This window comes from Tasmannia lanceolata, unplaced genomic scaffold, assembly GCF_043159265.1.
Source record: "Tasmannia lanceolata isolate RefF3 unplaced genomic scaffold, GAP_Taslan_0.1 ptg000008l, whole genome shotgun sequence".
Lineage (NCBI taxonomy): Eukaryota > Viridiplantae > Streptophyta > Magnoliopsida > Canellales > Winteraceae > Tasmannia > Tasmannia lanceolata.
The window spans coordinates 68,086,650-68,104,859 of record NW_027518685.1 but is presented as its reverse complement, the minus strand read 5'-3'; the positions used below and the strand labels follow the sequence as shown (position 1 = coordinate 68,104,859).

The 18,210-nt window shown below is 37.0% G+C and overlaps 1 protein-coding gene across 1 annotated transcript in view; it reads left to right on the top strand.

Annotated features, from left to right (window-relative positions):
- The window catches only part of LOC143883257 (uncharacterized), a 40,332-nt gene extending 26,813 nt beyond the window's left edge, over positions 1–13,519 (top strand). Inside the window, exons 11-15 of the mRNA XM_077386601.1 lie at positions 6,664–6,819; positions 8,292–8,447; positions 9,327–9,479; positions 10,508–10,663; positions 11,664–13,519. Coding sequence (XP_077242716.1) covers positions 6,664–6,819; positions 8,292–8,447; positions 9,327–9,479; positions 10,508–10,663; positions 11,664–13,519 — 2,477 coding nt within the window. The remainder of the gene's footprint in view (positions 1–6,663; positions 6,820–8,291; positions 8,448–9,326; positions 9,480–10,507; positions 10,664–11,663) is intronic.
- Positions 13,520–18,210: the final 4,691 nt, after the last annotated feature.

Here is an 18,210-nt window from a genome sequence, read left to right as displayed (position 1 = left end):
AACGGGACATGGTGTCCCTTCACGAGATCAAGTATCTCAAGTTCTCAACAATGAACTCTGAAATTCTCCATGGAGAGGGAGATCTCCCATCCAGCTCATCGAGCCACCTGATAACAATTAGGGAATCAAATTTACCCTTTTTTGGCATGCTAATTGGATAAAAAATTTATCATTTTTTGAATAGGTTTAAAGGGAACACAGTAAAAGACGGTCTTACCGGATTGTGTCCATCTATCCCAACTAGTGCAAGAGTCCTTTTGTTCCCAACAGGCTAGCCTACATAGTTATAAACAGTTTCTAAACAGTCACTAGTCACCGAGAAACCAACCCTTGCCTTCATCAATAGCAGTCATCGTAGGAAGATGGGCACCCTCTGCCCACCTGGGATGATCGTCCAACCCCAACGTCTCCTTGTACTTTCTATTGATGCCAGAATCCAGACTCGAGACTAGGGTGTTACTTCAAAATGAACGAGTACGAACACCCTTTCTTGGCTCAAGTATCAATTTTCATTCCATTAGTCGAATAACACACAATTTCACAGAGGGAGGTCCGCAAACTCCAAAGCGGATGCTTTGGCAAAGACCGGAGTGAACCGTAACGATACCATTATTGGGGACGTGGCTCTGGTGGGGGATCATACATTGTAAACATTATCCTGAATATCGGGTAAATTTGTAATACTTAGGGGCCGCTTGGATATACGGATTTTAGAATCCAGGTTTTAGTTTGAAAACCGTGTAAAAGAGGGTCATGATCAAGCTGCTGGTATGCTGTCCTGGCAGCGTTTCTTGGATTTTTAGTAAGAAAACCAGGTTTTAGAAATCTTTCCTGCGTCCTCCGATTTCTAAAACTTGGAAACATGGGACGATCGCCAGCTCTCTTGCTGTTGGAAAGAAGGGCTAGAAATCATAAAACAACGGCTGCTCTCTTTCTTCTCTTGTCTCCCAACTACAATTTTGAGGAACTCCAGGATTCTAAAATAAGTGTATCCAAACTGTCCCTTAGTGTTTTGGGGACGTCTCGTCCCTGGCACTTGTGTTTTGGGTATTAATAAAATTCATTACCTTTTCAAAAAAAAAAAAAGTCAAATAAAACAAATACATGGGCCACGTTTGGATACCTCATGTTTTTGTATTTGGATTTGGATTTGAGTTTTGGATACAAAATACATCAATCATCCTCATGCTCATGTTGTATGAATTCGATTGAGAGAGTTAGAGAGGGAGGGAAGGAGGGACGTATGGCTGCAGCTGCAGCAAGGTCGAGGAGCAGCGAGGGTGAAGGTAGCTGCCACAAATATTGATTTCCAAATAAAGTCTTGCAGAATAGATTTGAAAATCGGATTTTTTTTCATTGTTACAGCTGTTTTAGAAATCTAAGGATCTCATCCAGTTCCAAATCTCAACTGCAAATGTGAGAAATCCAAATCTAAATCTCATGGGTATCCAAACGCGGCCATATGTCAATTGCTTTCTTTGTAAGGCGGGGTCCATTTTTTGGCTATCCAATCCATTCAACTAAATATATAAAAAATATTTTTTATGGAGAAGATAGGCAAAAAAAATAAAAAAGGGAAGAAATAGCGAAAGGGACCCCATGTTGGAGATTTGATGTATGAGGGCTTCATCCAGAAGAAGTTGGTGGTCTTGAGGTCCCACTTTTGATTGATCTTATCCATAATTTGATAGGCCTTACTGAGTCAAGGTGTGAGAATATTATTTCCCAAAATTTGACTATTTACATTCACACTAATAAATTGAAAAAAAAAAAGGAAATTTTTTTTTTATGAGAAACTTATTTTTCAACGAAGAATTTTATTTTGCCTCATAATCATACAACCGGGCTTCCTCGTTATCATTTTGTGACATCAATCTAATTTTGTCACCATTTTCTCTGTCTTATTCTTACACAGATTTGCAAACTAAGGAACTTAAGTCACTTGTATCTCATGAGCAATTCAATTGAGGGTGGTCTTCATCCATGTATGGAAGACATGCATAACCTGCAAGTGCTTTTTCTCTCCGACAATCGCTTTACAGGGAAGATTCCTTCATTCGTTTTCAAGAACCTAACGAAGATACAATTTATTGATCTTTCAAATAATCAGTTCATGGGTGTGTTCTCACTTTCTATTTTTGCCAACCTCTCGCAGCTTTCAGATGTTGACCTTTCAAACATGATAAAGAGCCCATTTTTGTGGCTGTCAGCTAAATCAACAGAATTGATCAACTTCCACATGGCACCAGTGGGCCCAGAAAGTTATCAATAGGAAAAAAATCTAAGGGTGATTTTTTTAGCATTTTTCATATAAGTTTGTAACATGCGGGCGGTGTTTTTGCTTCTTTAACCAAGTACAGTGACATGTGATATAGTATAACTAAGGCAGACTGGCAGACCATATTTGGATAATGCCATTACTCACTTTGTTTTGCACCTTTTATGAGTGGATGTTTATACCATCTTGAATATTGTAGTGTCATTATCAAAATACGGTAGTGCAGATATCAGTCCCCCTAAAATAATCTTCCAACCTTGTGACAATAGAATTTGGCACTACTCTGTTTTCATAATTGCAGAATCTCAGCTTGTCTTTTCTTCCTTAATTGCTTTGAGTGCTTTTGGGGAACTATAATAACCTCTGACAGCTATTTAAATGATAAAAGACAAGATGAGTTAGTGCAATTATCAAAACATGGGAGTGTCAACATTAGTAGCCTAGAATATACACTAATACAATACCTAAGATGGAAGTTCAATTTTTGCACCCTTCAATTTTATTGAACAATATAAACCCAATTGCAAATTCATATTTCAAAATAAAAGATCTAGTTTTCTCAGAATAAAGTACACAAAACATAGATCAGAAAAGAATATATAACAATAATGCAGGGAAATAAACCACACTAAAAAGGGGAAAGAAGAAAAAAGAAAACAGAAATGAAAGATTTTAGTTGGGCTTTTGTTGATGTATATTACACAAACACTACCCAAATCACGCACCACTCTTACTCCAAGGCTTGATGACAACAACAACAATGATAACCACGATTATGAGAAGGAGTATAATAGCAAAGCACGTCCATTACCGTTTGTTCCTTTGCAATTTCTTAGCCTTTTGGAGAGCAACCATCCCAGATGAAACGTGATCCACCGCGCTCGAAACCTAAGTTAAAAGCGTAGTTAGCAAAACGTGGTTCAGCACCACAAAAAGGACAGGGATGGGAAAAATTCGAGTTTAATACAATATTGGTTCAAAAAATGTAGTAAAAAATGAAAACACAAAAAAAATGCATTAAAATTTTTGTCATCTAGAAAAATATAGTGGGGGTAATAAAATTGGAAAGTTGGGCAAAAAAATGTATTTAATATCATCTTAAACGTGCTTAAAACATTTTCCACTGAAAATTGGGGTTTTTACTATAAAAGTTTTAAACAAAGTATCCTATGACTGTCATAGGCCTATGAAAATATAATAATAAAAAGTTACCCTGTTTTTTCTTGGGAATAAAGGGTATTGATTTGAAATTTATAAAAAAGGTATTGTCAGGTGAGAGAAGATGGCTTTTAGGACAAATATACCCCTCCTACCTCTTTTTCCTCTCCACCTTTTTGCACCTATCCCTATGCACTTATTACCTTCTCACCTACCACCTTCTTCCTCAAGACTTTTCTAACGTGGAAAACTCCATGGAAGGGTTTTGAAGGTTGCCATTTACAACAGGGTTTGGTAATCATGAGAGTTTATTCATGATAAACTTATCGAAGTAGTGTTACAAAATGCAAAGAAAATGAAATTTGAGCTTAAAACTGAATTTTGTTGTTTTCCCCATTTTTAAGATAAATCTATTTTCTTTGCATTTTTTTTATTCTAAAACATCAAAATCAAGCTTCAATTTATGGTTGCCTGCATGACACTAAGATCACAATGTATATCCCTATTATCCTTCGAATTTTTACTCAATTTGAAAATAAAAATCTTTGGAATTATCCCTTTTCTACTGGCTTCCGTCGGAAGTCCGAACAAAACTTCTGACTTCCGAATGGAAGCCAGTATACATAACCAAAATATTGGTTCCATTCGGAAGTCCGAAGGTTTGTTCGAACTTCCGAGTCGGACTTCCGAACAAACGTTCGGACTTCCGACGGAAGACAGTCAAACTTTGTAGTTCGATAATTGTCATATGTTAGTGCATCTTTTGGTATTTTTTCGTAATTTTAATACTCTGCTTCCATTTTTTCGTAATTTTTCATTTAAAACTTAGCACTTCAGCCACAAATCCCTAATGATTACTATTTTTTGCAAGTAATGATTACTATTTTTTGCAATTATGCTTTTGCTAGCCACCTTTGCACCCATATTACTTCTGCCAATCTTTGCATCAAAGGATGGGCCACAAGCCGAGAAGTTGCCTCGGCAAAAGTGGCTAGCAAATTCCCATACAAAAAAAGGGAAATGTTATCCACACTACTGTATTTTGATGAGGGCACTCCTCATTTAATTAAAAGTACGGTATGGCCCCCCATAGGATGATCCAAAGCGTCAATTAAATGGGCCACCGCCTAAATTGGTTGTGTCCCAAAAATCATTTCCATAGGTTGATCCTAACCCTCCGATCTATAGAGGGTTAGGACCAACCCTCTAACATTCCAATTAGAGGGTTAGGATAAACCTACGGAAATGCTTTTTGGGGCACAACCTATTTAGGCTGTGGCCCATCTAATGGACGGTTTGGATCATCCTATGGTGCGGGCCATACCGTACTTTTAATAAAGTGATGAGTGTCCTCATCAAAATACGGTAGTGCGGATAACATTTCCCAAAAACATCTTAAAAAATACGGCAAAAATCCGGGTGACACGCGGGTCGACCCGGCCTGTACGGGCCCGGCGTGGGAACCACATTTTCTACCTCGGAACCACTAGAGAACCAAATTTTATACCTTGGAACCACTAGGAAACCACATTTTCTACCCTGGAACCACTAGAGAACCACATTTTATACGCCGGAACCACTAGGGAACCACATTTTATACCTCAGAACCACTACGGAACCACATTTTATACCCTACAACCATTACGGAACCACATATTATACCTCGGAACCACTATGGAACCACATTTTATACATCAGAACCATTAGGGAACCACATTTTATACCCTCGAACCACTACCGAACCACATTTTATGCCTCGGAACCATTAGGGAACCATATTTTCTACCCCGGAACCACTAGGGAAACACATTTTATACCTCGGAACCACTAAAGAACCACATTTTCTACTCCGGAACCACCAGGGAACCACATTTTCTACTCCAGCACCCCTAGGGAACCACATTTTCTATCCTAGGGAACCACATTTTCTACCCTGGAACCACTAGGGAACCACATTTTATACCCCGGAACCACTAGGGAACCACATTTTATACCTCGGAACCACTACGGAACCACATTTTATACTCCGGAACCACTACAGAACCACATTTTATACCCCGGAACCACTACGGAACCATATTTTATACCCCGGAACCATTACGGAACCACATTTTATACACCGGAAATACTAGGGAACCACATTTTCTACCCCGGAACTACTACGGAACCACATTTTATACCCCAGAACCACTACGGAACCATATTTTATACCTTGGAACCACTAGGGAACCACATTTTCTACTCCGAAACCACTATGGAACCACATTTTCTACTCCGAAACCACTAGGGAACCACATTTTATACCCCGGAACCACTAGGGAACCACATTTTATACCCTGGAACCACTAGGGAACCACATTTTCTACCCTGGAACCACTAGGGAGCCACATTTTATACCTGGGAACTACTAGGGAACCACATTTTCTACCCCGGAACCACATTTTATACTACGGAATCACTAGGAGGGGTATATTTGTCCTAAAAGCCATCTTCTCTCACCTGACAACACATTTTTTATAATTTTCAAATCACTACCCATTTATTCACAATTTAGACAAAACTTTGCATTTTTTTAATAATTTTTCCTTTTTTCTTTTTGGAGAAACCATAAAAACGAGGATTGATTGATTAATAGGCTAGTATCATGTCTATTGGGGAAAGTAACAAATTTTCCTTCCTTCAATTTTTAAAATAACACAAATACACATTAGATTAATTGTCTATTCGGTTTTAGCAAAAACAACATATTTTTGTTGCAAGGTGGGGTCCATTGTTTGGTTATCCAAGCCATTGAACTCATGCTCATATGCTAGTCGATCAATGCCATACAAAAAAGTTTTGTTTTTCTTGGATAAATCAGGCAAAAAAAAAAGAAAAGAAAAGGGGATAGAAGGGGAAGAAATGGAAAGTGGGTCCATTGGTGCGACGATCAGAAGGTTAGGCCAAAACCGAAAGATCTTGGGTTCGATGGAGATCCAAGAACAAGGTGAACCGCAAGGAATCCAAGATCAATCACGGAGACCTCTCAAACGCAATTATATGTACAAATCCACATTATTCCAAATCAACAGAATTTAAATCTAAGGGTTTTTAAAGATTTTTTCTAGCAATTTTCATATAAGTAATATAAAACTTTGAGATTTCTCTCTTGCAGTGAGAGCAATTTATTGTTTAGTAATAAATGAAATGGATTTTGGATTTTTATGTCTAGATAATTTTTCTTGTAGGTTTATGTTTCTTGAAGAGACTCACGCGACTAGATCTCAGATATAACAATCTTCACGATCAAAGTCTTGCATCATGTCTAGGCAACCTCTCCTCCCTTCAAACCCTGGATTTATCATGGAATAATCTGACATTCACATCTGGTGCCATCTCAACAGGTACGGGGCAATAGAATTTCCTCGCCCAAAATGATGATGTGTGGAGTATTTTTTTGACAGGATTTTATTATTTTTCTGTCATAGTACCCGCTTTAAGAAAAGTAAACTATACATTTAATAAAGAAAATAGCATCTGATCAAGATTGGGAAAATGATAAAGAGCCCATTTTTGTGGCTGTCAGCTAAATCAACAGAATTGATCAACTCCACATGGCACAAGTGGGCCCAGAAAGTTATCAATAGGAAAAAAATCTAAGGGTGATTTTTTTAGCATTTTTCATATAAGTTTGTAACATGCGGGCGGTGTTTTTGCTTCTTTAACCAAGTACAGTGACATGTGATATAGTATAACTAAGGCAGACTGGCAGACCATATTTGGATAATGCCATTACTCACTTTGTTTTGCACCTTTTATGAGTGGATGTTTATACCATCTTGAATATTGTAGTGTCATTATCAAAATACGGTAGTGCAGATATCAGTCCCCCTAAAATAATCTTCCAACCTTGTGACAATAGAATTTGGCACTACTCTGTTTTCATAATTGCAGAATCTCAGCTTGTCTTTTCTTCCTTAATTGCTTTGAGTGCTTTTGGGGAACTATAATAACCTTTGACAGCTATTTAAATGATAAAAGACAAGATGAGTTAGTGCAATTATCAAAACATGGGAGTGTCAACATTAGTAGCCTAGAATATACACTAATACAATACCTAAGATGGAAGTTCAATTTTTGCACCCTTCAATTTTATTGAACAATATAAACCCAATTGCAAATTCATATTTCAAAATAAAAGATCTATTTTTCTCAGAATAAAGTACACAAAACATAGATCAGAAAAGAATTTATAACAATAATGCAGGGAAATAAACCACACTAAAAAGGGGAAAGAAGAAAAAAGAAAAAAGAAATGAAAGATTTTAGTTGGGCTTTTGTTGATGTATATTACACAAACACTACCCAAATCACGCACCACTCTTACTCCAAGGCTTGATGACAACAACGACAATGATAACCACGATTATGAGAAGGAGTATAATAGCAAAGCACGTCCATTTCCGTTTGTTCCTTTGCAATTTCTTAGCCTTTTGGAGAGTAACCATCCCAGATGAAACGTGATCCACCGCGCTCGAAACCTAAGTTAAAAGCGTAGTTAGCAAAACGTGGTTCGGCACCACAAAAAGGACAGGGATGGGAAAAATTCGAGTTTAATACAATATTGGTTCAAAAAATGTAGTAAAAAATGAAAAAACAAAAAAATGCATTAAAACTTTTGTCATTTACAAAAATTTAGTGGGGGTAATAAAGTTGGAAAGTTAGGCAAAAAATGTATTTAATAACAACAACTTTGAGATGATTTTTTAGCATTTTTTTAGCATTTTTAGTTTTATATTCCATTGAGAGCAATTTATTGTTTAGTAATAAATGAAATGGGTTTTGGGTGTTTATGTCTTGATTATTTTTCTTGTAGGTTTATGTGGCTTGAAGAGACTCACGTATCTACGTCTCAGAGATAACAATCTTCACGATCAAGGTCTTGCATCATGTCTAGGCAACCTTTCCTCCCTTCAAACCCTGGATTTATCATGGAATAATCTGACATTCACATCTGGTGCCATCTCAACAGGTACGGGGCAGTAGCATTTCCTCACCCAAAATGATGATGTGTGGAGTATTTCTTGACAGGATTTTGTTATTTTTCTGACATAATACTACCCGCTTTAACAAAAGTAAACTATAGATTTAATAGAGAAAATGGGAAATGATATTCCCACCCCCTCTTTTAAGATCTTTGGATCTCACAAGTCACAACACAGAGACAACCAATACAATGACTAGGCCATATCTTATAGTTATATCATCTCTACATGGTTACTGATCAAATTATCCTATGACTGTCATAGGCCTATGAAAAATATAATAATAAAAAGTTAACCTGTTTTTTCTTTTTGGAGAAACCATAAAAATGAGGATTGATTGATTAATAGGCTAGTATCATGTCTTTTGGGGAAAGTAACAAATTTTCCTTCCTTCAATTTTTAAAATAACATAAATACACATTAGATTAATTGTCTCTTCGGTTTTAGCAAAAACAACATATTTTTGTTGCAAGGTGGGGTCCATTGTTTGGTTATCCAAGCCATTCAACTCATGGTCATTCCAAATCAACAGAACTTAAATCTTAGTGTTTTTAAAAGCTTTAGTGGCTTTGGTGTGGGACCTCCTAAATCAAGGCTCAGGATCATCTGAACAAGATTGGGAAAATGATAAAGAGCCACTTTTGTGGCTGTCTGCTAAATCAACAGAATTGATCATGTCCACATGACACAAGTGGGTCTAAAAAGTAATCATAGGAAAAATAATAATCTAAGGGTGATTTTTCTAGCAATTTTCATATAAGTAATATAAAACTTCGAGATTTTTCCCTTGCAGCGAGAGCAATTTATTGTTTAGTAATAAATGAAATGGGTTTTGGATTTTTATGTCTCCATAATTTTTCTTGTAGGTTTATGTTTCTTGAAGAGACTCACGCGACTAGATCTCAGCTATAACAATCTTCAAGATCAAAGTCTTCCATCATGTCTAGGCAACCTCTCCTCCCTTCAAACCCTGGGTTTATCAGGGAATAATCTGACATTCACATTTGGCATCTCAACAGGTACGGGGCAGTAGCATTTCCTCACCCAAAATGATGATGTGTGAAGTATTTTTTGACAGGATTTTGTTATTTTTCTGACATAATACTACCCGCTTTAAGAAAAGTAAACTATACATTTAATAAAGAAAATGGGAAATGATATTCCCACCCCCTCTTTTAATATCTTTGGATCTCACAAGTCACAACACAGAGACAACCAATACAATGACTGGGCCATATCTTATAGTTATATCATCTCTACTTGGTTACTGATCAAATTATCCTATGACTGTCATAGGCCGATGAAAAATATAATAATAAAAAGTTAACCTGTTTTTTCTTTTTGGAGAAACCATAAAAACGAGGATTGATTGATCAGTAGGCTACTATCATGTCTCTTGGGGAAAGTAATAAATTTTCCTTCCTTCAATTTTTAAAATAACACAAATACACATTAGATTAATTGTCTATTCGGTTTTAGCAAAAACAACATATTTTTGTTGCAAGGTCGGGTCCATTGTTTGGTTATCCAAGCCATTGAACTCATGCTCATATGCTGGTCGATCAATGCCATACAAAACAGTTTTATTTTTCTTGGATAAATCAGGCAAAAAAAACACCCACTTAAAGCTTTAGCTTCTATTAGAGAGGAGTTAAAGGGGGCGAATGCCGAGTCCAAGGGGCGAATTTATCACCGCCCTTTCTAATGGGATCAGAACCTTATGGGCTAACAAGGCCCTTGATCTGGCAAACCATCATGAGGCAACGCATATGGCCCGAGCACCACACCTAACTGCCATCCCATCAGTAAGATTAATTATTGAATACAAATATGAAAGCTTTAGCGGCTTTTGGTGTGAGACCTCCTAAATCAAGGCTTAGGATCATCTCATCAAGATTGGGAAAATGATAAAGAGCCACTTTTGTCTAGGCAACTAGACAAAACTGATCAATAGGAAAAAAAATCTAACGGTGATTTTTTAAGCAGTTTTCATATAAGTAAATATAAAACTTCGATCATTTTTTTGTCTTGATCAGTTTTCTTGTAGGTTTATGTGGCTTGAAGAGACTCACGCAACTAGATCTCAGCAATAACAATCTTGACGATCAAAGTCTTGCATCATGTCTAGGCAACCTCTCCTCCCTGGTATGGTTGGATTTATCAGACAATAATCTGACATTCACATCTGGCGCCATCTCAACAGGTACGGGGCAGTAGCATTTCCTCACCCAAAATGATGATGTGTGAAGTATTTTTTGACAGGATTTTGTTATTTTTCTGACATAATACTACCCGCTTTAAGAAAAAAAAAACTGTAGATTTAATAAAGAAAATGAGAAATGATATTCCCACCCCCTCTTTTAATACTACTCACAAGTCAAGTCACAACACAGAGACAACCAATACAATGGCTGGGCCAAATCTTATAGTTATATCATCTCCACATGTTTACAGGACTAATTATGTTATTACTTTGAGTGGTCATGGTTAGGATGAAGCCTAGGGTCAACATTAAGTTCCACATATGGTCAGGGGTGTAATCAAGACCGTTGATCAAGTTGACCATCATAAGTCAACCCATACTGTCCAAGTCTTATGCCTAACTGAGATCCCATTTGTCAGATTAAGGCCTCTAAATATATATCATCTCCATATTTTTTTAGCATATTCATTCACGATTTTCTCAAACATAACGGAATGTTTTATCATTTTCCTAACAAGAGGGATATTTTTGTCTTAAAAAATAATTATGACTGTAACGTTACACACATGACAAAGCATGATAACCTCCCTACATATTATTGTTATGTTATTCTACGTACTACACTGGCCTTTTTATGAAGATAAGCAAAAAAAATGAAAAAGGGAAGAAATAGCAAATGAGACCCCACGTTGGAGATTTGATGTATGAGGGCGTCATCCAGAGGAAGTTGGTGGTCTTGAGGGTCCCACCTTTGATTGATCTTATCCTTACATTTGATAGGCCTTACATTGAGTCAAGGTGTGAGAATATTATTTCCCAAAATATGACTATTTATATTTACACTAATAAATTGGAAAAAAAAGAAAAATAAAATTTTATTAGAAACTTGTTTTTTAGCGAAGAATTTTGTCTTGTCTCATAATCATACAATGGGGCTTCCTCGTTATCATTTTGCAACATCAATCTAATTTTGTCACAATTTTCTGTCTTATTCTTACAGGGATTTGCAAACTAAGGAACCTAAATTCCTTGTATCTCATGAGCAATTCAATTGAGGGCATTCATCCATGTATGGAAGGCATGCATAACCTGCGACAGCTTTTTCTCTCCGACAATCGCGTTACAGGGAAGATTCCTTCATTCATTTTCAACAACCTAACGAAGATAGAGTCTATTGATCTTTCAAATAATCAGTTCATGGGTGTGTTCTCATTTTCTACTTTTGCCAACCTCTCACAGCTTTCACGTGTTGACCTTTCAAACAATGTCCAATTAGAGGTCGAAACCCAACACCCACATTGGGTTCCTACTTTTCAACTCCTGTGGTTGTCCTTAGAAAATTGCAACCTCAACAAACATAGCACTCATAGCATTCCTAGCTTTCTTTCTAGCCAAGTTAAGTTATTTGAATTAAATTTGGGTCATAACTCTCTTAAAGGGATCATCCCATCTTGGCTATTGTACAATATGTCAAGTGATTCCTTGTCGTTGACGGGTAACTTGTTCGAAGGCTCAATTCCTCAGTCTACCCACAACACTATATCATCTCTCACTATTCTAGATATCTCTGAGAATAATCTAAGCGGGTCACTTCCTACAAACATCGGCACACTCTTCCCTCAATTGAATTACTTCAACCTATCCAAAAATATTTTGCAAGGTAGGATCCCCTCATCCATGGGTGAAATAAAACTCTTTTCTATATTGGACCTATCTTCCAACAACTTTTCAGGAGAAATGCCACATCAACTCACCAAAAATTGCACTCACCTGGTTTACCTCAATATATCAAGTAATAGATTGCAAGGAGACATTCTCCCAGTTGATGCTAACTTGATACGATTGCAATATTTATTTGCCAGCCACAATAACTTCACTGGAAAAATTCCATCTGGCCTGTTAAATAGCCCTGACTTGATGATTCTTGATATGCGAAAAAATACCCTATCCGACACTATTCCTAGTTGGTTATTCTCCCTCTCAAAATTGGTATCAATTCTTTTAGGGAATAATTTATTTCGAGGAAACATTCCAATACAACTGTGTCAACTAAGTAACCTCCATACCTTGGATCTCTCCAACAATTTTTTTTCTGGAAATATACCTTCTTGTCTCAACAACATAAGTTCATGGAAGAAAACAGAGCAAATCCAAATTTATGATGTTTTCTTAGGTGATACATTCTTTCATCCTAGGCCTTCAACTTCTTTCACCACAAAGGGTGTAACTTACTTTTACGATGGCCTTCCTTTTAGCTTGATGACTGGAATTGATTTGTCCATGAATCAGTTGGAGGGTGACATTCCATTCCAAATAGGAGACTTGGGAGAGCTTCTCTCATTAAATTTTTCCAACAACCGGCTAACTGGCCATCTTCCACGATCCTTTCAAAACCTAAAAAGCTTGGAGAGTTTGGATCTTTCTCACAACAAGTTAGTTGGGAGAATCCCTTATGAATTATCTCAACTGGATTCACTTGGCGTTTTCTCCGTTGCCTACAACAACCTATCAGGTAAGATCCCTTATGAGAAACACCTTACCACATTTGGTAACGATAGCTACGAGGGAAATCCAAATCTTTGTGGACCACCAATAGAAAGAAAATGCTCCTTGGAAATCCCTTCACAACCTGTTAGAGATGAGGGAAAAAATTCTAGGGTTCTTGAAAATCCTATGATTTTCTACTCATTCGTGGCAATGTCATACGCATTGGGATTTTGGGGAGTCATCGGCTTTCTCATCCTCAACAAAAATTGGAGGCATAAATACTTTAGAGCTATGGATGCATATATTGACTGGTCAATCGAGAAGCTCTCAGAATTCCGCTGTTACTTGAAAAATTGTTGTTTCAAATAATGGTACAATTTTTCTTTAGCTGTAATGCAAAATGATTGTTGGAACTAATAATAAGCTTTATCTTGAGTTTTAAGTTAATAATTTGATATTTTTGCAATGAATGGCTTATGACCACAAAGATCAAACCACCTACCCAAAACGATGGTGTTGATCACTCCATGTCAACAATTATATGGTTGGGATGGCACAAAAAATATAACTGCTTGAACTTTTAATAAATTATTGTTAGATAATCATCACCTGCATTGTGAGGATGTCCCAGATTGTGTTGGTTGTTCCTAGCAATCTCTTTAGACTATAACATCCTCTTAGAGTGATAGTTGAGATATCTTCACTATATATATAGACATTTTACTAAGTAATTACTCAAAGTTTCTGAATTTCTGAATGAATGGTAGTTTAAAAACTATTGACCTAGGAGGCGTGTCTCACGGTTCGAAAGACCATTTTGTCATCTTCTTCTCATATTATTTTTCCTATCTTTTCATCTCCTGCAATGTGTTCGTTGCACCACCGACTACCAATGAAACCCGGAAGTGGAAGAAGAGGAGGAAATAGTAATATGTAGCCAATGGGTGCATATATCTAGTCCTGGACAATAAACAATTGACATTTAGTTTTTTTGTTTTAAAGTAGAAATTTTGATAAAATTTGATACTTTCTTTCCATAGGGCTTTATAAACCTTGTAAATTTTTTTTTGATAGAGCTCAATTTCCTCATATTAAAAGTTTCCAAGTACGAAGAAAAGGTCACTGTGTAAAATAGGGCTTTATAAACCTTGTTCTCGTCATGTTCCACAAATTGCCACATCCAATGTGGATGTTGTGTGTCAGATATATCGACTGATTATATATGGCACATCATAAACAACTAAAGAGAGATAATATATGGTGAAAACAAGGCCACATGTATGATCTATCATCACTCTCAAAAGTAGCTTCATATCACATAATACATATATATAACAAACAATATGGAATACCTTGCTCAAAAAATTCTACTATATAGTTAATCCATATAACACAAACTCGTCAAGATATATATCATTTACCTTAGTCATTGGAATATAGAAATGGGAGATGATAAATTTGCACATCCTATAGGATGATTCGCACCCATTTAAGGTGAATTTACGTCAAAAAGTGTCAAAAAGCATAAACAAGCATCAGCCTTTAACGCTTTTTTTACGTCAATTCACGTTAAAGGGTTTGAATAATCCTGGGGTGCGAATTTATCATCACCCCATAGTAAATCCATAAAATATGCCAAAATGGTTGAGGTCAAACTGTTAACTATCTATAGCCATCAGAATATAGTATATCCACAACTGCACAAGATAACCTAGAGGTCGGCAGTTCAATCCCAGCTTACCTACCGAAAAAAAGAAAGTAATAAGCTTTGCTTGCTTGTGAAAACTTTCTAAAACTTACAGAAGACTTCAAGCTCTTGCTAGCAGACTGGAATCCTTTAGGCCCTATTTAGATGGCAAGAATTTTGAGGAAAAGTTTGGAAAGGAAAAATATTTCAAAGATTTCCTACTTGTTTTACACATGAAAAAGCTAATTGGAACCACCACTATTCAAATTTTATTAAGAGGAACTTACAATTTATAATAATATCCTTCCAAATTAACCATAATCATATCATTTCCATCTAAATTGTGGAAAAACAAAAATTTTCCAAGAAAGTTTTTTCCATCTGAAATATTTTTCTTACAACTCAAACAAGGCCTTAAGGTAGACCTGAAAAGGAGTCTTAATGACTAGCTTAATACAATCCAAAGGAGGACTTTAAGGCACCTAAAAAATACAACACTTGCTTAAGACTGGCATAAGTCTGCTAACTAATGCTGGTTGTTGAAGGGTCAGAAATGCTACACTCTCTAACACCAGACAGTATTACTGAAAGGATATTCCAAATCAAACCATATGAAACGAAGAATCATGATCATGGATAGCTCAAGATTAATATCGAAGGAGCTGGAATTGGTGGAATTCTTCAACATGACGAAAGAATGATTCTTGGTTTATTCTCCATTGAAGTCATGAAAGAACAGTTTTTTGGACTAGAGCTCTCATCCATTTCATGGGAGTGAAAATGGTGCAAAAATGGGGAACCCCAAATCTATAAATTAGAGCCGATTAATTATTTGTAGTAGATGTAATTATGGGGAAAATCCAAGCCCCCATGGAAAATATCCCAATGATAACCCACATTCGAAAAATCCTCAACACTTTCAGAGCCTGGTGCATAACTCACATGTCGACGGAAGCAAACTTGGCCGCAGACTTCCTCTCAAAATAACTTTTACGTATTCTCGATCGAATATTTTAAAAAGTTAAAGAGACGTGATTAATGAAAAGTTATGTTGAAAACTGTTTTGAAATGTTTTCATAACGATAGCTTATGCTAAACTAACCTGACCTGGCCCGGCCCGGCTTAGAAAACTCGCTACTCAAGCCCCGGAATGATATTCCAAATCAAAGTAATTGAAAACACGCTACCCAAGCCCCGAAAAACACGCTACCCTTGGAGATGATGTGCCCCCTTCTGCACTGGGTTGATCGGCGTTCGACTCCCAAGATACAACAATCCATTGGGTCTCTTCCGGAATCGATCTGTGCGGACGCGGGTAGAACTCACGCTTAATAGCTAGCCGTTAAGGGGAGAGTGCCCATTCCCTTATAAAGTCCATCCACATCTATTACACTTCCGATGTGGGATCTTTGGTTTCACGTGGATCCCCCAACAATCTCCCCCTCCATGTGGAGACAACGTGGGAACTACGAGATCTTCCCCGAGAGATATTTTACCATTCTTGGAGGCATACCGGGGTTACTGAGATCTTCCCTGAGGGATTTTTCATCCTCAGAGGCACACCAGAGTTACCACGGCCTGGCATTGATACCACTAGTTGTTTGACATGGTATCGGATGCAAGGGTCCCGAGTTCAAACCTCCTTGATAACAAAAATCCATATGCAATCGCCAAATCCAAAAGAGAGGACACATGTGCCACATGTAGGCCAACCCTAAAAGAGGGGCCACAAGTGAGGGGCTGTTAAAGTATAAAAGAATAAATAATGCCTTCTCCAACCGCTTAAGCTTTTGAAGCAACTGGTTGTTTGACACGATCCCTCGAACTCGTCACCACTCGTGTTACAAAAGATGATAAAAGATGTAACCAAAAATAAATCAATGGAGTTTCTGAAGAAGAAAACAGATAGCTTTTATAGAGATGAAGAGACCTCACCAGAAAGTGGTCCTTCTCCCATTTTGAGATTATCGAAACAAAGATTTTGTAGGGAAGAATAAACATGAAACGTCTCCACCCCTCCTAAAAGCCCTTTTAACGTTTCCACTTTCCCTCATTTATATGTTTTAATGTCTCCCACCATTTCAACCCATAAAAAGTACATAGTAAATAAAATCTTTTGATTTCTTTAAACATTGAGAAACATTAAAACCAAAATGTCACAGAAATCTAGCATGTAAACGAAGCAGAAGTGGGTCTTGATAAATGTCTTTTAAAACGGAGAATAAAAGGGAAATGATAAATGCACCCATTTTCATCCCTTGGGACACCTGGCTAGAGTGTATCTATGACTGCAAAGGGGCTGATGTACTTCATATTTAAGGAATGAAGTGACCTGATTGCCACGTACAATGCAACCGGGTGTCCCAAGCGATGGAAAGGGGCGCATTTATCATTTCCCGAATAAAAGTGTCTTTCATTTTAGCATTTTCCATTTCCATTAAGGCCCTGTTTGGATTGCAAGAATTTTTCAGAAAAGTATGGAAGGGAAAAATATTTCAAAAAATTCCAAACTTTTTTTACACAAACCAACCCTATTCAATTTTTACTTAGGGACCCTCAATTTCTGATAGTGTCCCTCTAAATTAACCAAACAGGGTCATGGAATGCAACATTGCCTCATGTCGGATGGGGATGAAAATGGTGGATTGGAAATGACCTTTCGTGTCCTTATATGGGAAGATCATATATTCGCCCCCTTTTCTTCCTCGGGCCACCCCTCTAGTGTATTTATGACTACTCTTTTCAACAAGGGTGGCCAGTGAAGAAAAAAGGGCTAGATATCATTTCCCTTCAAAAAGAGAATGTGGAATACACAATTGCTAATTAGTGGGACCACCACCACGAATGTAGGGTGGGAAACTTGGTAGGTAGTGTGATTTAGATGGTCGTCTGAAGTGTATAACACGGCATAGATATGGATAATTGAAATGGAGATTAAGAGACCTTTCATTGAAATTGTTGGTAATCTTTTGGAGTAAATACGGGAAATGATACTTTTTCCATTCTTTTCTAATATTTTCACCCATTTTCGTTTATCTTTTCCTAAAAAATATGGCATTTCCAAACTTTGTTTGATTTTTAAAGGAAACAAAAGGAAGGAAAAAATATGCAAGAAAACCGAGAGTAGAGTAATTGTATTGTCAATATGTTTCATTTGGGCACACCTCATTGTGTGACAATGGGGCATGCCCCACTAGGACATAGTGGGTGTCAACTTAGGTTGATCTAAATCGCCCATTTCATGTTGTGACAAATTGTAACGGTGGATGAACAAAGTGACTCTTTAGAACAAAGAATCATAATAGGAGAGAGAGAGGTAGGCAAGGCATAACGAAGCTTTCTCTTATAGATTCTTTTTCTCCACTTATGAAGG